This window comes from Thamnophis sirtalis, unplaced genomic scaffold, assembly GCF_051295495.1.
Source record: "Thamnophis sirtalis isolate CommonGarterSnake01/CBP01778 unplaced genomic scaffold, rThaSir2_p1.2 scaffold_1, whole genome shotgun sequence".
NCBI classification, from domain to species: Eukaryota; Metazoa; Chordata; class Lepidosauria; order Squamata; family Natricidae; genus Thamnophis; species Thamnophis sirtalis.
In genome coordinates this window covers 25,675,299-25,699,658 of record NW_028261381.1, presented here as the reverse complement: position 1 = coordinate 25,699,658, position 24,360 = coordinate 25,675,299, and the positions used below count along the sequence as shown (strand labels likewise).

Genomic DNA, 24,360 nt, shown 5'->3' with positions numbered 1-24,360 from the left:
GCACACCCAACCTCTTCAACACATGCCTATATTCCCAAAGGCAACGTTTTGTTGTTGTTTCCTGCAAAGAGAGCTAGAAGGTTCGATTCGTTTGCAAGCAACACAAACTCTCCATCAGATCTCGACCCCCCCCCTTCCCACGTTAAACAACAACAACAACCCCAACTTCCAGCACCCCAAGGAAGCAACCTGCCCGGCCGGAATCCACCCTTCGTTCCTTCCGCGATCGAATGGGGGGGGGGGAGAGGAGTGGGGGGGGGGCAGAAGCAGCTGCATCGGAGAGCGTTAGGACTCGCCTGCGTCCGGCTGGTTGACAACTCCCGCAGCCAATCAGGGGGCGCCTCCTTGAAGGACTTGTGACAGGCAGGGCGGCCCCTTGGCTTGAAGCTTGGCAAGCTGGCAAGGCTGGGCGGGGCCCAGCTCGGCGGTGGCTGCTGCTGCCGCTGCCGCTCAGGGAGGGGTTTAGCATAGCATCCATAGCGCTGACCGGCCAGATTCAAGGCACATTGAGCTCGGCGGGCACCCGCGCGCGGCTGAGCATCTTCGGCGGCGGCAAGCGGGAAGGAAAGCAACCCCCCAAAAAAATATCCAGAGAGAGGTGGGGGTGGGAGGGGGAAGAAGCTGAGCCAGACAAAGCAAAGATGGCAGGGATCCTGGCTTGGTTCTGGAACGAGAGGTTTTGGCTGCCCCACAATGTCACTTGGGCGGATCTGAAGAACACCGAAGAAGCCACCTTCCCTCAGGTGGAGGACCTCTACTTAGCCTTTCCCCTGGCCTTCTGCATCTTCATGATCCGCATGCTTTTCGAAAGGTGAGGTGGCATCGCCTTCCTTCCCCCGTCCCCCGTTCCCCGTTCCCCCCTCCGCACCATCTCACCTCAGCCTCCGGTGGGAAAAGTCCGCTGTTCCCGTGAACAACAGGCTCACCCAGCTGGCTGGGGACGGGGGGCGGGGGTCGCGTTGGCCTCTTGGGGTTGGTTGGTGTCTGCCTGAAGATATTATATATTATATCCCCCCCCCCCAGCCAGCCGGATGCGCCTGTTGTATTTGTGTGTGTATATATGTGTGTGTGTGTATTAATTTATATGTATTTGTATATATATGTATGTATGTATGTATATATGTAATGTATATATATATGTGTGTGTGTGTATATATGTGTGTATGTGTGTATGTATATATATATACACATATATACATATACATATACATATATATTATATGTGTAGTATGTATGTATGTGGTAGGGAAAGAACCCTTATGGCATGTTTCCCCACATACACACACCAATTTAGTCTCTGGAGTTAGGGCTGTGGGATGGATGGATCAAACTTCCCAGAAGAAAAAGAAGAGAGAGGAGAGGGAAATGTGGTTTCCTTAACATTTATTTTATTTTATATTTGTTTATTTGTCAATCTGTACAAGGTAACAGGTATTAGAATAGACATGGACATTATTGCATGAGATTGGTACAAATAGATGGATATAAATAAGTATAACATGGCCAGGAACACATAAAATGAGTACATATCAATGGGGACAGTAGGACAGGGACGGTAGGCACATTTTAGTCCAGGGTGTGATCATTGGATTTCTAAAGCAAAAAAGAAAAAAAAAAACATCATCAACAAAAAAACCTTGTATTTTGGCTGGGGAGCATTTGAGTTCATGGTAGATCCGCTCTTCCATAGTATCAGAGCAGGCGGTTTTGCGATGGGCAACATGCCCACATGATGGCATTCAAAGGCAAAATTTCATTGACAGGTATCAGCCAGTCCGTTGGTCTCAAGATTGGAAGAATGGGGATTTGTGTGTGGTTTTATCTTGTGGAGATTTATATGCTTCGGAAAAAGCAAAACTCTTTGTCTCTTGTTAGCTCAATCAACTTCTTTTGAACAACCTCATGGCTTTGTGTTTCAGATAAATATTATAGGATTCAGTGGAATGTATTTTAAGATAGGCCCTCGGACTCCAAACACTGTTTTCTAATAGCAGGATTAGGAAGGAGAAACTATAAAGTCCATTGAAAGAAAAGAAAATGCTTTCTTTACATAGCCATAGCCTTAAATGAGTTTTTAAAATAACTAGTTTAATTCCAGGCTAAAGCTATAGAATTTCAAGCAGGTAAAAACAAATAGAGTCATGAACCTTGGATCAGAATAGATCCTAAATAACTTTTCAATATTGTTCAATTCTAAAAATAAATCTCTACTTTTTATAAGCAAGTGATTTGTATATTGTCGTAGTTAATAAACAAAAAGGATAAGGCTTGTGAATTTACTTAAAAGAGTAATATGTTCTTGTCATAAACTAGATTGCATTAATAATGAAGGTACAATTCATGTTCGTTTTTAGTCCTCAACTCAAAATAAAAAAAATTTCACCACAGGTAAAATGTCTGTTGATCAAATTAGCAATGTAATAAATTATAGTTCCTAAATCCTAATGTAAACTGGCGAAACATTGTAAATGTCACCCAATCCATAGAATGAAGATAGTATACAGTAAAAGGGGTTGTTTGTTGTTGGAGAATTGCTTAGGTATACTTCTGCACAATTCTTTCCCCAATCCCTTAGGATTGATACTGTTTAGAATTTTACTTTTTTATTCCAGGTTTCCAGGTGATATAGTCAGCCCAAATTGTTAAGATTTTCTTTGTCACTGATTTATTTAATATACTGATTGTGTATAACATATCAAAGCTGCTTAATCTGACATACTAGATGATAAAAGGATGAGGTTGATCACAGTATATGGACCCTTTTTTTCTGTATTACTTGATTTTTACTTTCAATCCCCTGACTCCTCTTCTTCATCCCACCCCTCTCTTTTCAGCTTGAGTTCTTGGGTGGGGGGGAGGTTTGTCTACTTCCCCAATGTAGTCAAGGTATTTCATAGAAGCTCTTTAAGAGAGGGGATGAAAGACCTTTATCACTTGCTCTTTTCCATTAAACATTACATGCTTTTTAAAGTTTTTTTAAGGCCTTCCTCTGAATAGCAGCAACAGATAGAAACAGGTAAGTAAGTGATTTGGAAAGAAAAGACTGTTTATTCTAGACTGTAGTTTATGTGTCCATGGTAGGGTTTTCCAAGGGCCATGAGATCTTTCAAATTCTACCTTCTCCATTGTTTAAAAAATATCAGTATTGAAAGGATCTTGCAAGCATCTTTCTTGTGCCTGTGGAAAAGTCTGTAGCCAGTGATACTCTGACACACACATGCCAGAGGTGAGCCAGCAGAAGTGATAGATTCATAATATCCAGTACTTTCCTATACTCTATGGAGAAAGAACTCTGTGCTAGCCTTGACAGAGTTCCTTTCCCTCTGATTAGAAGTTGTGGAAGGACAAAGTAGGAAGGTACAAAAATAGTCAAATAGAAAAGAAGGGGGGGGGAACTATGCCTCCCCCCTCCCCGCTGTCACCACAAGCTGGCAATGTATTGGAAAAGAAAATTTCCCTGCCTTTTTTCCTTCCTCTCTCTCCACATATTTTAGGATTGCTCTGTTTAAGAAAGTACAGAAAGGAGAAAAGATGTTGCCTAGCTGAAAAATGTCTGTTAATATCTAGCAGCTGAAGCTATGACTGGGCCAAACAGTGCCAAAGACGTCTGCTGAGCATAGTCATACCCGAAGGTAATGCTGCTGCTATTAGTTCAGGTGTTGCTGCCGGTGTTACTGCCATTTTGCAACGTGTGTGTATGTGTGCTTCGCTCTGCACGTGCGTGCGTGCACAGTTCAATGTAAATGGTTCTCCGTGCATGTCACTAAAATCCAAAATGGCGGTGACCAAGCGGCAGCAAGGGAACCGGTTTGGGGGCGTGGCAGGCCTGGGTTGCTGCCGGTTCTGCAACCCAGGCCTGAATTCCACTACTGGTTCAGCTAAACGGGACAACCCACCTCTTTATTAGCCTTATTTCCTAGTGCTCCTTGTCCACGAATAAACTCCTTTTGAGAGAAGGCAGCAATGTCTTTCATCACCACTTATAGTGGATGCAACAGAACTTCATCTTCGGGTAATGCTACAGATACATTTGTCTCCCTCATCTCTAATCACATTCTTTGATCTCCATTTTTCAAAAAGATTTCTGGTAATCCATAACCACAGCACTTATCTTCTGTTCTGAACTCACTGAATGTACTCTGTTCTTGTCCCTTATTTTCAGTTTATGACAGAATGATCATGATAGAAGGTGTGAAAATTGAGCAACATGACTGACAGAATTATGTCATGAACAGGTATTGATAGGACAGAACTATTATAAGTTGAAAGATATTTGGGAAAAAACCAATTTATTTGGAATATGTAAGATGAGAAACAGGCTATTGAAATAGTACCCCTTTCCTTTATTTTAAAGCTAAGCAACCAGAGTTTCATTGTTGCATAACAGTTTGCTCTGGAAAGGAACAAGTTGCCTTTTATTTTATTAGCTAAAACTGAATATCCAGTAATGTCCTTTTGTTCTTTATACATAAGAAGCAAACACTTTGCAAACATATTTAATTGTCTACAATGGAAGGTAAACTGTATGACCTGGAGTTTCTTTTGGGCTTTGTGTACTTGAAGGATTTCTTCTGGGGAGTACTGTATAATTCAATTTCAGAAGAAACTGCATGTTCAGTGATTGTATGCACTTCATATCAATTGCTTTTTATAAAAAGATGGATACTCAGATTTTCAATGTTTGCATGAGGAGGACAAGGGAAATTCATGTGAAAATTATATATGTTAAGTTTAGGGTTACAAGCTGAACTTTAATTAGCTCTGGATGAAAATTGTTTATTTTTAAATTAATATAGGAAACTTTGAATCAAACAACTGATTATTTTATTTATAAAGTTACATTAGCCAATTCTTGTGTATTTGGCACAGATGCCTGGATTCAGAGTTTTAACCATGATTTGTCAACTAAGCCACAATTTGAATGAATTCCTAATTTTAAGCCATAAACCATTGTTTATAAATCACAGTGACTAGATTCACACACACTGCTAAGCCAAAATCAAAATCAAATGTATAGCCTAGTATACTCTGTAAACCTTGTCAGATTGTCCTGCGCCTCTTTGCTGTCTAATTTTTAAGGACAGAACAAAATGATGCTGCTTCCTCTCCAGAATTCTGAACATGTTAATTTTTGTGAATGAAAATTTCTGGAAGGAGAAGGTACTGAAGTAGTAAATGCAGGAACTGGGTATGTCTAGTTTAATAGAAAGAAGGACAAGGGGAGACATGATAGCAGGGGTTGCCACAAAGAAGAGGGAGTCAAACTACCGTATATACTCGAGTATAGGCTGACCCGAATATAAGCCGAGGCACCTAATTTTACCACAAAAAAACTGGAAAAGTTATTGACTCGAGTATAAGCCTAGGGTGGGAAATGCAGCAGCTACCGATAAATTTCAAAAATAAAAATAGATACCAATAATGTTTTTGAATATTTATTTCAAAGAAAAACAGTAAACTAGCAGTATATTCAATGAAATACTTCACTCACCTCATGATGCTGATGTCCCGCTGTGATGATGATGTCCCGTGCAGCCACGGGAGCGATGTCCCGCCTCCTATGACACACGGCACAGTGATTCCTATCATTGGATCACTGTACCAGAGGAGGTGGGACATCGCTATGTGGCTGCTTGCCATAACAAGGAGGAGGTGGGACATCGTTGCAGAGCAGCAGGAGGGGGAGGAAGGGGAATCGTAAGACAGTCCTGCATTACATTAGAACGTGAGTAGGGGGGATGGTGCGGTGCGCGCTGCGCAGCAAACTGACACAGAGGGAGGGGAAACTCACAGGGACACTGGGCCATTCACGAGTGTCACCCAGCGGCATGGCCCCGCCCCTTTTTCTCCTCCATTTCGGGCAAATTTTTTCACTGACTCGAGTATAAGCCGAGGCGGCTTTTTTCAGCCCAAAAAGTGGGCTGAAAAACTAGGCTTATACTTGAGTATATACAGTATTTTCCAAGGCACCTGAGGGTAGAACAAGAAGCAATGGGTGGAAACTAATCAAGGAGAGAAGCAACTTAGAACTGAGGAGAAATTTCCTGACAGTTAGAACAATTAATCAGTGGAACAGCTTGCCTCCAGAAGTTGTGAATGCCCCAACACTGGAAGTATTTAAGAAGATGTTGGATAGCCATTTGTCTGAAATGGTATAGGGTTTCCTGCCTAGGCAGGGGGTTGGACTAGAACAGTGTTTTTCAACCTTTTTTGTGCAAAGGCACACTTTTTTCATGAAAAAAATCACGAGGCACACCACCATTAGAAAATGTTAAAAAAATTTAACTCTGTGCCTATATTGACTATATATAAAGTAATTCTCCCACGGCACACCTTACACTATGTCACGGCACACTAGTGTGCCACGGCACAGTGGTTGAAAAACACTGGACTAGAAGACTTCCAAGGTTCCTTCCAACTCTGCTATTGTATTGTATTGTATTAAATCCTTGGTTCAGAGACAAAGGCATGGTTTATTTAAGCATGATTTATTTAATAAAGCCATAAACTACCATCTATAAACTCAGTGGATGGATTCGTACCCTACATTAAAGCACAGCCCAACAAAACACATTATGACTTAGTGTTATGTGTAAACCCAGTGACAATGGGGCTTATAATCTGATGATCAAATGCAAAGGCTACTGCATTCTAAACTGTGTTTCTTTCTCTATTGGCCTGTCCGTATCTCACATGCTTTTTAAGTTTAAAAACAAGAAGACAGGAAAATATAATGTGTATGCAAAGTATACACAAGCTACATTCATGCAACATTTTTTGCTTAACCATTCTTTATTGAATAAATGAGAAAGTAGGGGTTTACACATTATGGATTTTTGTGCTTGTGAGAGGAGACAAGAAATTTATATGCTTTTGTAGCAAATCATAGTTTAACAGGTCCCAAACCATGAAATGATGGCTTCTGCATGCTACAGTTATTCTCCAGTCTGGATCTCAGTATTATTTGGGGCTCTAGCATGTGGTTTTGCAAAATTGTTGGTTGATTTACTTAAATAAAGAGGCAAATATTGTTTTCCTCAAAGATAAAAACCTCCCATTGTATATGTGACTGCATGAGCAAAATTTCTATATCTGGATATCATAGGGTATGCCCAGCAATTGAAAACTAGTAAAAATGAATGTAGTACAGTACAATGCAGTGAAGTAAAGTGCAATAAAATCAAATAACTGGAATGAGATACTTTGGTTACAAAATGAGTTTTTTGTAAATAAAATAGTGACAGATACAAGATGGCAGTTTATTTTTTTTTTATATGTTCTGCAAACATAGCTCCTAGATGAAAATTAATCTTTCAATGTATTCCAGGAATCGGCTATAAATAATCAAAGGAATAAAATGATGGTGAAGTATGAAATAGGTATACTTTAACTATAGTACCGTATTTCCCCCAAAATAAGACAGGGTCTTATTTTCTTTTGACCCCCCCCCCCAAATAAGCACTTGGACTTATTTTCGGGGAGGTCTTATTATTTTTGTGGTGCAAGAAGCAGCGAGCATGGTCACCTCATGGCTGCTGCTGTGCTGCAATATTTTCGGGGAGGGCTTATTTTGGGGGGAGGGCTTATTTTAACACATGTGCTCGAAAGTCTGATTGGGCTTATTATCTGGGGAGGTCTTTTTTTGGGGAAGCAGGGTCGTTTTTAAGAAAATGGTACTGAATTATGAAAATAGTAAACTTCAACTATAGTAGCTTTAAACTGTGATGGAAGAATACCTGGGAAATGATAAAATGCCAGCACAACTTTTATTACATTGCGTATTTCTCAACAAATTGGTAATATTTTATTTGCTATTTTAGGCAACCATTTTAGGCAACCAGATCTGTAAAATATTTTAATTATATTATCAATAATTTATTTCATTTCAATCAATAAAATAGAAAAATATTGTGTCTGGAAAATAGTGGTTTTTGGAAAAATGGTTAAACTCTACTATTAGTAGCTTGCAATATATTGGATCAATTTGAGTGTCCCAATAATGATTTTCTCATTTCATTTATTAGTTGCAATAAATATATGATTGTAATTGCAATAGTATGATGTAAAATTAAAAGTGATCATGTTTGCAAGAAAGAAAATATTTTTTACATTTCTTTAATTTTTCAATCAAACAAAAACAATACATTTCTCTTTATATTTGTAATTATTTCCACTTACAGATTCATGTGGCTCCTACCCTTACATTCAGGAAATTATTGAAAAACTTACTCTACCAGGCCTTGATTGTCCATCCTCCTCCTTTTTGGAGGTATTATTTTGTGTTGTTCCATTTTATGCTGATCTATTTTGCTTCTATTTTGATATTTTGCTCTTCCAGTTGATTGTATTCTTGTATTCTTTTTATGGAGGCTTTTGTTGTTGTTGTAAACCACCCACAGTTGTTTAGAAATTGGATGGCCTATAAATTGAAGAAATAAATAAAAACAAAGAATAAAATATTTAAACATCTACAATTGTTATATCAATTTGCCATTAAATGGCAAATTGAATAAACCATAATTGATTGGGTTCATAGATTATAGTAGCCAAGGTTTATAAATGTGTGCCTTGGTTCCTACAAGATACTGATCAAAAATTAAATAAGCTCCATCATGGTTTAATGTGATGTGTGAATTCTACCATTGTGAAATACTTAGTTCGCTCTTTGTGTAAAATAAGTTTTGCTCATATAAGCTTCCATCTTGGTGTACAAATACAGCACAGGCATAAAAAGAATGCAAATATGAGCCAGAGTGCTGAGATATTATGCTTTTTCAAACCACTGACCAGTTCTTCTTCCTACTGAACTATGTGGAAACAAATAGCACAGCCAGACATACCTTTGAAGATGCTGCAAGGGACCACAAAATACTGTGCAGGAGAGTGAGGAATCTAGGGACACTGGTGATATTTTATTTTCCATTCCTTCCTGTTCTAGGACTTAGAACTGGGAGAAAAAATGCTAGAAATGAACATTTGGCTATGAATGGGGCCAATCAGAATAGTTTGGATTTTTTGATAATGAGAGGCATTTCTGATGAGGGATTTCTGGTAACAGATGGGCTGCTTCTCACTAGAACTGGAAAAAAATATTTGGAAGGGACCGTGAAAATCTATTTGTCTACCTCAGGGATGCCAAACTCAATTTCATTGAGGGCTGCATCAGGATTGTGTTTGACCTCCGGGGACCGGGGTGAGCGTGGCCAGATCTACATCTCTCGTGTTGGGGATGTCTGGTGGCTGGAGTGCTCGGCCAGTAAAAATGGGCTCCCAAGCTCCATTTTCGACTGTGATGCCTCCTATAACCTCTGCCAGTGAAAATATTGGCTGTTTTTGTTGACAGAGGCACCATGGGCCAATCCTTTGCTGTTTCCAGGGTGGCCCCGCAGGCCAGATCTAAGCACCTTGTGGGCCGGATCCAGCCCCCAGGCCTTGAATTTGACATCCCTGGTCTATCTATCTGGAAGAAGGGAACTAAAAATGTTCCAGCCCGTTATTGCCCAGTAAGTCTTGCTAGCATAATCAATAACATCTATACTAGACATTGGAAACATATACAGTAGGCTGAGTGGAAGAAGAACCTTCACCAAGGCAGCTTAGATCAGGTTGTTCTGGTTTGGATCAGGATGGATACTTAACTCATGAAAAATGTATCCTACTATTAAGTGAGCTCTTTTTGCAAGAACTTATTATAGAACTTAAGCAAATCAATTCATGCCAGATGCACTGAGACTTTTCTAAGCCAAGATACTAGAGCAGCTTCTAGATGGAGCACAGTTAAATTCATTTTGAACCTGAAATTGTCTAATACAATTTATTCTTACTGATAAATACTATTCATCCTGGAACATCAAATAGTAGATGAATTTGCAAATTGGCATTTTTGTCTGAAATATTGCTGTCTAGGGAGAAGAATAGGCTATGGTAATTCTCAATTAAAAGGTTCTTCATACAGAATTACTGGGTTGTAGTTTAAAAACTGTTCCGTAATGCCACACCTGCAAATTAAAAGAGTTTGGTTGCAAGTGGAAGAGATTTACATTTGCTACAGTAGTTGCAATAAACAGCATTTGAGGTAAACCAACATCCCATCACACGCTTTCTCCAATCCCAGGGAATATTTCACTAGAATTTATTTAAACACTTAAATTCTTTCTTTATGCCGCTTTCAGTTTGTTTTGCAATAAAAACATGCTGCTAAATCAAGTGATGCATATGTAACTATTTGAACCTTCTGAAAAATATTTAAATAGAAATGCCTCTTTGGGTTCATTTTATGCGATTAGAGAGATGGATTTAAATGAACAAACTCTGGGTTAATAATCAGCCTCATTATTATGAACCATTGCTCCTATGCGTAACTTTAACTCTTCTTTATCACCATTGCCTAGTTTCTTACAGGTTTAGATTCAAGTTTTTTCTCCCACTTCAGATGAAATTTGGTTTTTGTATCTTCATAATTCTAATAGATATCAAAATCAATATATTTTCTTGACTGTAATTTGTGTCTGCTAGCATCCTACTAGATCTGTTTTTGGTGCAATGGTTAAGGCATCGGGCTAGAAACTGGGAGAGCATGAATTCTAGTCCTGTCTTAGGAACAAAACCAGTTAGGTAACCTTGGGCCAGGCGTTCTTTCCCAGCCCTAGGAAGGAAGCAAGGGCAAATCAATTCTGAAAAACTTTGCTAAAAAAATTTCAAGAACTAGTTGGGTAATCACTAGGATTCATAATTGACTCAAAACTCCCCCAATTCCCCCCCTCAACGCCATTTGCTTGTAATGTTACTTGCATAATTACTTGAAAATACTGAAGGCAATGAGAATTTATTCTAAGCAATCATATATAAGGTCCAGTGGTGGGATTCATTTTTTTTCTACTGGTTCTGTGGACGTGGCTTGGTGGGCGTGGTGTAGCTTGGTGGACATGCCAGGGGAAGGATACTGTAAAATCTCCATTCTCTCCCCACTCCAGGGGAAGGATGCTGTAAAATCTCCATTTCTCCCGATTAGCTGGGACTCGGGGGGGCAGAGAATAGATGGAGATGGGGCCAGTCAGAGATGGTATTTACCGGTTCTCCAAAACTGGTCAGAATCTGCTGAATGACCTCTGATAAGGTCTCTTGTTTTCTTTAGAAGTTCAAAGTTGCATTTATGGAGTTTACTGTATGTATGAATGTATATGTGCCTTGGTTCCCAGTGTCTTGATTCCCACAAGATTAATATACTAATCTTCCTGCTATCTGTATAGTAGCAGGGGCAGAGAACAGGGTCTAGTGCTTGGTCACACCTCTGCACCCCCTGGGCAATGCCCTGAGAGATGGCATGGGCGACCACCGCCCATGCATGTGGGCACATAACTTAGGTTCCTGAGCTTTGGCAGAGTCCGAACCAACGGGATTCCTGGAAGGAGGAGGAACATGCCGGGCAAGGATGGGATCAGTGAGCCCCCTGGGGTAGAGTCCTTGGGGCGAGCCCTGACTCAGAAACATATGAAAAAGCAAGTGAGCCCAGTTCAGCCAGAGACCTATCCGGGGAGAGGTCCTGGGAGCCCACTTCCTCATCAATTACGGTCAGGCAATCCCCCTTGGGAATGGTGGAATGACTGTGCCAACAGGAGGGATAGGCAGAGGGCACTCCCTCACAGCCTGGCGTTGGGTCTTCTCGAATTGTTTGTCGAGAGCCCGCTGCCGCCTCTCTGCATTCCTAGTCGCCGCCGTGGAAGGTGCCTGATAGGGATGGCTATCCTGACTGGCCACCCTGCCCTTCCTTACCCCCTTGCCCCTGCCTGCAGAAGTTCCCTTGCTAGGAGCTTGAGAGGGACCTGGTCTACCATTAAGGGAGTCATATGGGCTAGGATGCTCCATGGCCTGATGGCACAGACTTCAGACAATAGGCCAATACAGGTGGAGGTCAGGAGATGGAGACTCTGGTGGCTGGTGCTGGATCAGAAGCCATGCAGATGTTGTGGAAGCAGGAACAGTTTGTAGGGAAAAATCCAGGGGAGTAAAACTGGGGCTCTGCAATGAGTCCAATGAATCCAGACACTCGACGGGAGGTGAGAAGGTGGAAAAGCAGCCGAGGCTGCAAGACCAGGCAGCTAGATTAGGGAGAATCAGTGGATAAAAGGCAAACAAAATTACCAAAAAATCCTCCCTATGCCAGTGTATGACCACCAGGTGGCCAAGACACCAGCGCCACTTGGGGAAATGCTGTGGGTGGAAGTGACCTAGCCAGAGACCCGATCAAGGCCAGCTAACCACCCTGCGGCTATCTGCAGAAGCGTGGCTGAGCGGGAACACCCAATTGGCCACCATTCCGGTGCGAGGGAGAAGAAGGAGGTGAAGATGGCGGCCGCACGATTTAAAGCGGCCGTGCACCCCTCCACGGCAGGCTACGCCCTCTGATGGGGGAGGGAATCGCAAAAAAACAACAATTCCAACTAAAAAAGGGAAACTGCAGCACCCGCCAGAAGCCTCGCCACTCCTGCCCCGCTTTAAAGGAAAAGCGGCAGCTCTCCGCTGCCGTCCAAAGGCAGCACGGTAAGCGGAGCACCACCCACCACCACACCTACCTCCGAGTCTCTAGGAGAAATCAAACGACGTGAAGCAAAAAGGGGAGACAAATGAACTGTTAATTATAGGAAAAACAAATTAAGAAAAAAGAAAAGGAAATACTAGAAGGAGAGTCTAAGCCTAGATAAATTACGCTGAAGGTCACAAATATAAGTCCTGAACGGGCAGACTGAGGAAAAATTCTGGCGCCAAGTAACACCAGGAGGCGTGGCCAAGGAAAAAGATTGTGAGTCCCAGGGCAACCAGACTGATTTAACCCATCGCTTGGATTCTCCAAGTGGTGCACAGGAAAAGTGCTGGTCCAAACTAAGTTCCAAGTTTCTCAAATGTTAAACCAAGTCTCAATGTGGTTTAGCATAATTTTCAAATGCGTTCAATAGCTATTGAAATTCAGATAGATGAAATGTAGTAGACGTTCACCTTTTAGCATTTTGGGGAAAAAAGACTTTCACTTTTCTGGGTTTTTTTTTTAAAAAAAGCATTAAATGCTATATCAATTCTGAGATATAGCATTTAATGCTGCTCACTTCACTTCACCATACATTTTGGAATAATGAACTGAGATCACAGAATCTGATAAGCATATGTAGATATACTTATCAGATGCTGTGATCTCAGTTCATTATCCCACACTGTAGTACAGTACATTTAACATCTTGCCCCTTAAATGCTTCCATTGCTTAAATCATGTAATGCAAATGTAGCAGAAGCTCCAGATTGTGGCTTTTTTTTTTTTGCCTTAGAACTGTTAATAAGCAAGTATGATTCATTTTTCTTGGCAAAATCACTGTACTTTTTTGTTAAATACTTTAATCATGGTTATTTTGGCATATGTGTTGCTGAATTCAGTGGAACGCTCCCAAGTACTGTTAAGTATTTAGTCTTCAGTAACCTGAATGCACTTCATCAAAGATTTTCTTTTCATTACATCTGTGAAAATCCAGTTTTCATTATAATGTTTTAGAGTAATTACTCTTCCACAAAGACTAATTGCACATAAGAATTGTATAGAAGCAAATTGCTTAACAAGCTCCATATGTTTGCTTTTATGTAAGAGGGAAGAGTTGCTAAATTGAGTCTAAAACTGATATAGTACTGTGTTTGCCTTGAAACTAAAGAAACAGTGTTAAGTACTGGATGTTCAACCAGTAGAGATAGTGATATAATCAATGTGTTCAGCTAGGGCACAGGTGTCAAACTTGATCGTATCATGTGACGTGTCGTGATTTTTTTTGCCTTTGCGGAGCCGGAGTGGATGTGGCCTGCACGTGACACATCCGGCCTACAGGCCGCCAGTTTGACATCTCTGAGCTAGGACAAGGAATCCATGATACCCCTTGGATGATTCTGAGCCACGGCCTTTCTTAGCCAGAATGATCTCACAGATGTCGTCTTCAGAAAACAGAGACTACGAGACATATGCATCACTGGGAGTTCATTTGAAGAATATAAAAATATGAAACACCACCTGGAATAGAATTGGGGGGGGGGGGACACTCAGTTCCTTAGGTGCTGGCTGCAAAAAATGAGTTTATAGTTACACAAGCAGCCCCTCCACCCAAGCTTTCATTGGTGCTACTAGTTGCTACAATACTATATTAATGTGACATAAGGGAGGGGATATAAAATGCATAATTGAGAAGTATGAGTTATCCTTGACTTGCAACCAGTTGCTTAGTGACACTTCAAAATTACAACAGATCTCCCTAGAGGTACTTTCAACCCGATTCTACGTTCACAGTGGCAACCCCCGCCCATGATCACACTTCAGGCACTTGGTAACTGGCCTGCATTTATGGTTGTTTGCAGCATCCTGTGGTAATGTGACTGCATGTTATGATGGTTTTGCCCAAAATTAGCATGTTTTCAGCCAACGTGACAACGGGGTTCACCGAATGATCACAGTGTTTGCTTAAAGATTGCCAGCTTTGCTTTATGACTGTTGCAAAAAAGATAATAAAAGTGGGTCAGTCGTGTGGGTGACTTGATTTACGACTGTCTCAATTTGAGCAACCAAGGTGATTAGGGGACTGGAGGCTAAAAAATTTAAAGAACTGTTGCAGGAACTGGGTATGTCTAGTCTGATGAAAAGAAGGATCAGGGGTGATATGACCACAGTGTTTCAATGTCTCAGGGGCTGCCACAAAGAAGAAGAAGTCAAGCTATTCTCCAAAGCACCTGAGGATAGGACAAGAAGCAATGGGTGGAAACTAATCAAGGAGAGAAGCAACCTAGAACTAAGGAGAAATTTCCTAACAGAACAATTAATCAGTGGAACCAACTTGCCTCCAGAAGTTGTGAATGCCCCAACACTGGAAGTCTTTAAGAAGATGTTGGATAGCCATTTGTCTGAAATGGTATAGGGTTTCCTGCCTAGGCAGGGGGTTGGACTAGAAGACCCCCAAGGTCCCGTCCATCTCTGTTATTCTATTCTTATGACCATACTAGCAGGCTTCATTATGGTTATAACTTGAGGACTACCTGCACTCGGGTGAACTATATTTTAATTACAGTAAACTAAACTGTAAATGGAATGAAATAAAAGGCTCTCCCGTTGGTCTCTATGTATTTGGAAATACCAAGTAGGACCTTTCCTTCTTCCTGATTCAGAGTAGCAGGAAGCTATGGAACAGGTGGTCCTCAACTTAAGACCACAATTGAGCCCCAAATTTCTGTTGTTAAGTGAGAGACATTTGTTAAGGGTGTCTGGCCCCACTTTACGAACTTTCTTGCCCAAGTTGTTAAGTGAATCACTGCAGAAGATAAATTAGTAACTTGGTTGTTAATGGCTTCCTCGTTGACTTTGTTTCTCAGATGGTTGCAAAAGCGGATTACATGACATGCTGCAACAGTCAGAACCGGTTGGCAAGCATCTGAAATTTGATCACGTGATCATGGGGATGCTGCCAAGATTGTAACTGGGGAAAAAATGACCATGTCCCTTTTTTCAGTGCGATTGTAACTTCGAACGGTCATTAAATGAAATGTTGTAAGTTGAGGACTACTTGTATTCCCCCCCCCCTCCCTCTGCCTAGAATTAGAAATAGCAGGGATGCTTGTTTTCTGTTGGAACTGATGAAACCCTCTCTTCCCAACCCCCAAGGCAAAAATGTGGTGTATATGTTAAAGACATCAGACATCAGACTAGGTATTAGGAAATTGATTTCACTTTTGAAAATGTTGCCAAGAAAACTAAAAGGAGTTGTTCAGGCAGTCACCAGGAGTCCAAACCAGGGGTGGAATCCAGCACGTTGTGACAGATTCTGGTGAACCGGTAACAGAAATTTTGAGTAGTTCAGAGAATCGCCAAATACCACTTCTGGCAGGCCCCAGAGTGTGTTGGGAATAGAGATTTTCCAATATCTTTTCCCAGGAGTGGGGAGGGAATGGGGATTTTGCAGTATCCTTCCTCTGCCACACCCATTAAGCCATGCCCACAGAACCAGTAGTAAAAAAAAAAAAATGAATTTCACCACTGGTCCAAATTGATTTGAAAGCACACATTTTCTTTTCCATTCCAGCCTTTTCCTGATTAGCAACTGAAACTCTGTGATGGGTCTCACAGTTGACTATCATTTATTTGACAGGATTCCCGAAATGAGCAGTGAAACCTGCCACAAAATTAGCATAATTGTTCAAATCAGGGCCTGTTGTTCTTTCTGTCATTAGCTTCATACACATCCTACATAGATTCAGGCAGAGGAAAGAAAGCTGCACATTTGACACTGAGCAAGAAAGGTGAAGAATTTTCTAAAATGTCCCTTATATTTGGTGAGGAAGTAGCTTCTAGGGCTGAGATGGGTAAAGTGGCAGCTGTTTCAACAGCAGCTGTGAGATCAATCTGGGCTTCCATTGAAAAAGGACGTACATGTGATGGTGTTTGATTTTAATTCAGTCCTGCCTGCTGGGCTGCTAGCTTCATTGTCTCTGGTACATCCGTATAGTCATTTGGTTCTGATACTGTAACAAGACGTTACATTTTAAGCTTTAAAAAAAAAAGTAATAGAAGCGCGCACGCAGTGAACAAGTTGTTAAACCGGTGGGATCCCACCCCTTAGCGGTCCCCAACCTTTGCAGATTGGCAGCCTGGCTGAGGGTGGAGAGAGGGAACCGGGTCGCGTGAGGAGCGGGTTGTCATACAAGTGCGCATGCGACTTGATTCCCACAAGTGATGGGCTGGTGCATATGCACCAAGTTGTGTGCATATGCATGCTCACCAGCCCGCCACTCACATGGCCCGGTTGTAATTAGGCTGCAACCTAGTAGTGGGCCGTGACCCAGGGATTGGGGACCCCAGTCTTAGTAGAGATGGTTTTATTTACAAGTTCTTCATGATCCATGCTTCTGTGATTGGCCAAACCGTCAGATTTTCTGTTGTTTAAGCCTTAAAAGAATCTCTGGCTTTGAGGGTAAATCTTGAAATACAGGTGTGATTATCCTGCTCTTTACCTACAAATCTATAAAACAGTATTAAAAGGATGTATAGCTGCCTTCGCCTGACCAAGTACAGAATTTTTTTTGTTTGCTTTCATCATACACTTGGCTAATTAGCTGTCTTACTATTTTATCTGCCCTCCTAGTCTGCTGTATCACCTAAGAGATATATTGGCAAAGTAGAATTGTCTAGTGCTAAAATAATAGAAGATTTAGAAACAATAAGATTTGTCAAGTTAAAAAAGAGTGTTCTGGTATAGCATCCTTTATTCTCTACCTGTCTCTAATAGGAATAACATGTTGGGATCTGAATTCCAAAAATGATTTTTTAAAAGGCTGGTCTCAGGTGCACTTTTAGCCAATTGATTGAAATTGGCCAGATCTACTGGAGAAGTATTTGACCTAGTTCTGTCAATCTGCTTAGCAGTATAGCTTAGGTTTCATGAAAAGTTTTATTTTTAAAAGGAAATGTAGAACATGCACTCCTATTTTCATCTAGAAAAGTCCCCCTTCTTCTCTTCTCTTCTCTTCTCTTCTCTTCTCTTCTCTTCTCTTCTCTCTCTCTCTCTCTTATGTAAAAATATGAGCAGTCATGAATTAAATCCATTATTAAAATTAATATGTTGCATTAGATTATATACACACAGTTCTTCAATTTTCTCATCTGCACCAGGGGTGGGTTCCAGCAGTCACTACTGCTGGTTTGTTTGTGACCGCGCACTGCACCTGTGCATGTAGAAGCAAAAAACAAGATGGCGCTGTAGCTGCCAGTGGGAGAACCAATGCAGGGCCGAACTGGTCCAAACTGGTAGGAATCCACCTCTGATCTGCACGGCATAAAACTGTCATCAATATAGGTGTCTGCTGTGTTGCTGGCATGTTATACACATATCTCCACTTGTATATTGTTGAATTGTAATTGTGTGATCCAAAGATTAAATAAGATTGGACTTTCATTTATTAACACTATTTTAATTTTGTAATTTTAATTTAATTCCAACCACCAAAGTAAATACACACGTAATAACCCCTGTGGACATGGTTTTACTGACAATAGTTCCCCTGGAGAAATGCACTATTAGAAAGGGTGGTGGAAAAGCTGTATTGCCTGCCCATGAGCCAGAACCCTGCTGATGGAAGCCACCACACATAAAGCGGGGTATGCAAAGGCTCCTGTAGACACAGATGCTTAACATACATATGATGCTGAGAAACAGGCATTGTTTGTGTAAAGTCATCAGGGACTGGGACTTTAGCACTCACATGATGGATAGATCCATAAACAGACATTTTGGACATTCTTGTCCACATAGAAGTTTAAAAGAAAACCCAATAGACTCTAATTGGTACACTTTCTACTTGGTCCTGCCTTTTGATCCTGTGTATTCTGTAGGTATCCCTTCTAGCCAACGCTACTTCTCAGGTGCTTCTTATTTTACCTGGGCCCATGTAGAATACTTTCTGTTACTGATCCCTGTTTATGTCATATTTCTCATAATCCGACTTGATTGTGGATGAAAGAACTGACTTGGCATACTTTACTAACATCTGGTTAGGCACTGAAGGGAGGTGGGGTATTTCACCATGGACTCATAGCTCCTGCTTGATGAGGAGGTGGAAAGTGTGGCTTTGTACAGATTCATAACAGTGATAGCAACAGCTGCCTCAAAGATGCTTTTTCAAAGGCAGCCTGGACAGGGGTTTTTTGTTGAGGAGGAAGAAGACATTTTGCTTCTTCATCAGTTTTGGCCAGAGTCGATAAAGCTTCTTGGATAAGAAACAGCATGTCATCTTCTTCAAGAAAAAAACAAACCAATTGCCTTTTTAAAAAAGCACCTTTGAGACAACTGTGACCTGAATGACTGCAAATGTCCACATAGGGTAGCAGCTGCAGTTTTAATAGTACCATTTGACTTCTGCTTACCTCCTGTGACATGCAATTTACATAACAACTGTCTTACTTAGCAGTGAAAAATTTGGGCTCAATTATGATCATAAGTCAAGGATTACTTGTACTCCTTTGAAATGTTAACATCTGTGGAACCAGCTGGTGCATTTTAGGAGTGCACCAAAAATATTAGGATATATGCCTTCAAAGTATTGGAAGCCATAATTAGCTTCAGGTCTGTAATGAATATACTTATTGTGACAAAACCTGGTTGGGTTTTGTTAATTGGTTAATTATGTTATGCTGATATTATGTTATAATTTAATAACATTAAAGTTTAATATTTAAAATGTAAATTTATTTTTTTAAAGCAAATTATTTCCTGAACACAAACAGGTACAAAAATTAAAACATAATTGGATAAATAATCCAGGTAACAGAGTAGGCTGATTTTGCAGCCTGAGTAATTTCTATAAGCTGCAATTTTACAATCATATATTTCTGGTATTAATTTTCTTTGCCCAAACTGAAATTAATTAGTAAGCAAATTCACTTTGGTATGCATTTTTTTAAACTTTCTTATATATTTGTATAACAGAAATAACTATCCAAGTATTTTAGTGTACAACCTTAAATAGTCATAATTTTAAATCTTAGCACAGGGTTTTTAAAATTTATGTATAGATATAAAGGTAAAGGTTCCCCTCACACATACGTATGTGCTAGTTGTTCCTGACTCTAGGGGGGTGGTGCTCATCTCTGTTTCAAAGCCGAAGAGCCAGTGCTGTCCAAAGATGTCTCTGTGGTCATGTGGCCGGCATTACTAAGCGCCAAAGGCACACAGAACACTGTTACCTTCCCACCAAAGGTGGTCCCTATTTTTGTACTTGCATTTGTTATATGCTTTCGAACTGCTAAATTGGCAGAAGCTGAGGCAAGTAATGGGAGCTGACTCCGTTACGCGGCATTAGGGATTCGAACCGCCAAACTGCCAAAGTTTCTGATTGACAAGTCAGCGTCTTAGCCACTGAACCACTGCTCCCCATATGTATAGATACACACATGCAGTATTTATTTTGATTTTTGTTTATTTATCAATATATCCAGTGTAGAAGCGAGATGCCCATGTGATCACTTCACCCAATGACCGCAATTCCAGCTATCCCAGCAGAGGTCATTAAACAATTGCGTAAGGGTGCCTCGGGGAATGGAGGAAGCACTGAGAGACCCAGAGCCTACCAGCAATGGAAACCTGTTGTGGGCCAGAGCCTTGTATAATTTCAAATAGTCATTATCTCAGTCAAGGACTAACCTTGTGGCTTTTAGCAGTAATCCAATCAATAAAATTTACCATTTGCGTTATTTAATAGTCAATAGTCAAAAATGTATGTAATCTTTACTATTTGTTTAATTATTACTAAGTTTTCACCACATGCAGAAGCTACACCAATTTGAATTTGGCATCATTGTTCTTTGTCCCAATGATCTTGTGAGAACTGGGTTTAACTAATTATTAGCTTAGCTTTGTTTTTGCTCAAGAGGAAATTTGAAAACATTCTGTTCTTGCACGTTTTTCTTGAGCATTAGAGTGGGACATTTTTGTATGGTTGGGAATTCCCATTTTTTTCCGGACTGCTAGGAAATTTTTTCCTATCCGCCCTCCTTTTTTTTACTGGCAAGATCAAAGGAGCAGCTTTTCCACCCCTTCCGAAGTCAGCTGTTCAGAGATTTTTCTCCCTGCAAAAGGAAATAGTGCTGGCTGGAGAACTGATATTTCCAGCTAAATGGACAGATGTTCCAGGCTCAGAGTGGCAATAAGGATATCTGAATGACAGTATGTGTCACAGGATAAGAGGACCAAGGCTGATATGAACATGCCAAATGTATTCAACAAAGGAGGACATAGTCATCATTCCTCCTCCTCTTATTCTGAGGAAAAAAACCCAGCAAGAAACAGGATATTAAATTTGGATTTTTTAGAATACACTAATATAGTTAGGACCCAAAGCAAAACATTACACATCCTCACAATCTAGTCTCTAAGGAGCAAAAAACAGGGCATTCAATTTTTTTCCACAAGAACATCCTTTCAATAATGAGCATATTTAATCCATGTTTACTTGTGTAAGGACTGGATATTTTCAAAGTACTGTATATTAAGATTTCTCTCCTGTTTCTTAGTAGTCCCATTTTGGCTTCATTTCTGTTGGCATCTTACCATAGGTTATTAGTGAAAGTGTTTGCTACAAGCAATACGCGATAGTCTACAAATTGTTTGCATTTGTAAAGTGGTCATAATTATCCCCAGCAATGCCATCATAAAGGGATGTCTCTTAATTCAGTATTTCTGATGCCTGCTGCTTCAGTTATAAAGCAAACACCATTTTTTTCTGAAAACATATGTTGGTCATTGAGGATTGGGGTGCACTGTTGTGTTTATATTAGAGAAAAAGAAAATGCAAATGACTGGGTGTAAATTGTTTGCTAAGTAGTGATTGTTCGTCGTCATTTTTATTACTTCTCATGACCTTGGATACTTTTCAGATAACATTCCAAATAATTTGAATTGATAACAATATCTATAAACGCTGAACAATACAATATTACTGAATTATCTGAAGGGCCACTTCTCCCTGATTATATCAACACTGACCATTAGATCTGACAGAGAGGACATGCTGGGAATAACATCTGCCAGGACCTATATTTCTCAGGTGACAGACCTTCTCTGCTGTGGTGCCCCCTTTATGGAATATTCTCCCTCTGGATATTAGGCTAGTTCCATTCTTTTCAATGTCCTGGAGGTCTCTCATGACTTGGTTATGCCATCAGGCTTACATGCCAGGAACGGGAAACTTGTATAGATGGCGCTACTATTTAGAGTACTCACTCACACACACTCTCTCTCTCTCTCTGCTTTGGGCTTAGATTTACAGTAGTATGCATCGTTAATTGGTTCTGGGATACAGTGGTATGCATCGTTAATTGGTTCTGGGAGGAGCAATGAGTACTAAAAACAATGAGTACCAAACAATTTTTCCCCATAAGGGGAAAGCCAACTCTGACAAGTTCTAGCTTGTGTGTTGAGTACCAAACAAATGATGAGTACCGGGACAAAAGATTCACATCAAAATGCACTGACTACCAAATTCACTGTGTTTCAAAGCAGTTGCATACCAAAACACCATTGTATGAATTTAGATTTAATTATCTCCATTATCTCTGATTTTGTTTTTAAATATTTGTTTTCATACTCTTTATTTTTAAACTTGAATATTATACGATTCCCACATTACAAGATGGGTAACTGTTGTGGCCCAGCAGGATCCGGTTGAGCTGCTGATAGACTCGGATAGCAAGGAACCATATGAGTCTGCCAGGAAAGATGTGGAGGACCCTGGGCAGGGTTCAGACTCCGAGAAGGGACCAGTGAGGCTGGTTGGCCACCAGGAGGTGCCTGAGGCATGAGCAGTGGGGAGGACTCAAGGCAGTTTGCTCCTGATGCCAGACAGAGAAGGGCAGAGAAACAGAAGCAGCAGCTGTGGAGGCAGACTCAAAGATGATAATTAAGCCCAGGTGGTTGTGGCTTGGCCCCTCCCAAGAGAGTATACAAGTAAAGAAGTGGGGAGAAGTCATTTGCAAGACGCAACCATTTGAAACTGTATTGAAATACTCTCTCTGCTACTTGTTTTCTCTCTCATTTCAGATTTTGATAGAGCAGTCATGCCAGAATGCCTCTCCTGTGATTATAGATTTTTGAATGGAGATTGTCTTCCATATCATCCCAGTCCTCAACTTATAGCTTGTGTATCATTCATTCAAGTTGAGTGTTAAAATGAATTTTGGTCTTTGTAAAAGTTGATGTAATAGTTCTAGACTTGCTCTAAAATATTTAGGAGATTTTATTGATCTAGTGGAAGAAAGATCTTTGAAGTTTTTCAGCATTTGGTGTTGACTTTGAAACTTTCCTTTCTCTTGCAGTTTGGTCAGCTTAGTAGAAGAAATACTTTTGCAAACCATCAGACAAATGCAGACTAATACTTTATTGACAAATGCCTGGGTGATGTACCTGCAAGGGAAAATTAGAATATTTTTGCTTCTTTTGTGTCTGTGAAAAGAGAATGGCTTTTATTTCATGATAGGTTGGAAACTGGAAAACAGTGAATGTAAAGATTGACATATTTGAAGGAGAAAGAGTGAAGCTGTTTGTGTTCTCTAGACTGAGCTACTGGCTACTTTAGAATAAGTAATAACTGGCTAATGGTATTGTCTGTAAGCATCACACTTGCAAGCAGATGTTAAAAAACACAAAGTGAGGAAATGCAAGTTAGGTTTAAGATTGTATTTGGAATTAATTGCGGATGAAATGGATAGTGTGTTTTGGAGCTGCACTAAAATGTTTTCCTGACCATGTTTCCAAAGGATATCATATAATCTCTTTTCAGTGCTCCCTCCTCTGTTAGAAATACTCTATGCCAGTGTTTAAAAATTACCTTATTACTCCAGCTTCAAAATCACAGCTTTATTACTCTCTTCCACAATTCTAATGGAATGCTTCCAACATCTTTTCTCCCCCCCCCCCCCGCCCCCAAATGGTTGACAAAAATAAGTGGAAATTTGATAGGACAGCACAGTGAATTATATGGTCTGCTTGGCACTTCAAATCTTACATGCTTGTGTTTCAAGTAGCTGTGTTCAGATTATACAGTTGAACCTAACTCCAAGGTATATATAAAGTCTCACTTTAAAGTAAACTATTCCAAGTTTCCCCAGCTATATTTTGCTGCTAATTTTCTTCACACTTCTATAACTTTTTAAAACTTCCACTTCACACAGGGTCATTATTCTATATTGTATGGGGCTAGCTAGCTTTGCTGTATTGTACATTTTATATTGTATGGGAGTGCCATCCATGTTTTGCTATCTAATGGAGGGATAAGATGCTTTCTCATAGCACAAACAGGGGTACCGTGCTTTTTAGTGGCTGATAATTTATGTGGAAGGTATATTGGTGTCTTTCACTAAAGAAGAACAAATGGAAATTACTTGGAACATCAGCTATATCCATTTTTATGCTATATTATTAAATATGTAAGAAGTCTGGTTTCCAGTCTACTGTAAATAAGCAAATATTTCATGTCTACCCGTATTCTTTTGGAAATGCTAGAGCTTAGAAATGAATTATTTCTGGATACTGCATCAGACAAGCCAGCTGTGAGGTATTTATTTTTGAATTTGCAATACACCTGTATTCTAAAAATCATGCTGTTTTAAAATAGAGCCTTTAAAAAGCAGTATAATATTGTTATATTTTTGAACTAAGAATAAACATTGAAGGACTACATATTTTTGAATATTTTAAATATTGAAGGACTACACTAGGGGATATGAACTGCCATTCAAATAATGTTAACATTTAAATATATTGTTCCTGGAGTTAACTCCTGAAGATATACCTTCAAATA

General features: G+C 40.2%; 1 protein-coding gene across 5 annotated transcripts in view; it reads left to right on the top strand.

The window, feature by feature from the left end:
* Nucleotides 1–589: 589 nt before the first annotated feature.
* The window catches only part of CERS6 (ceramide synthase 6), a 92,167-nt gene continuing 68,396 nt past the window's right edge, over nt 590–24,360 (top strand). For all 5 annotated transcript variants that reach the window (XR_015695952.1, XM_087709466.1, XM_087709458.1 and 2 more), the window contains exon 1: nt 590–811. Coding sequence is in view for 4 of the 5 variants with exons in the window: in XM_087709466.1 (XP_087565592.1) it covers nt 642–811 (170 nt within the window). In the remaining variant the exon portion in view is untranslated. The remainder of the gene's footprint in view (nt 812–24,360) is intronic.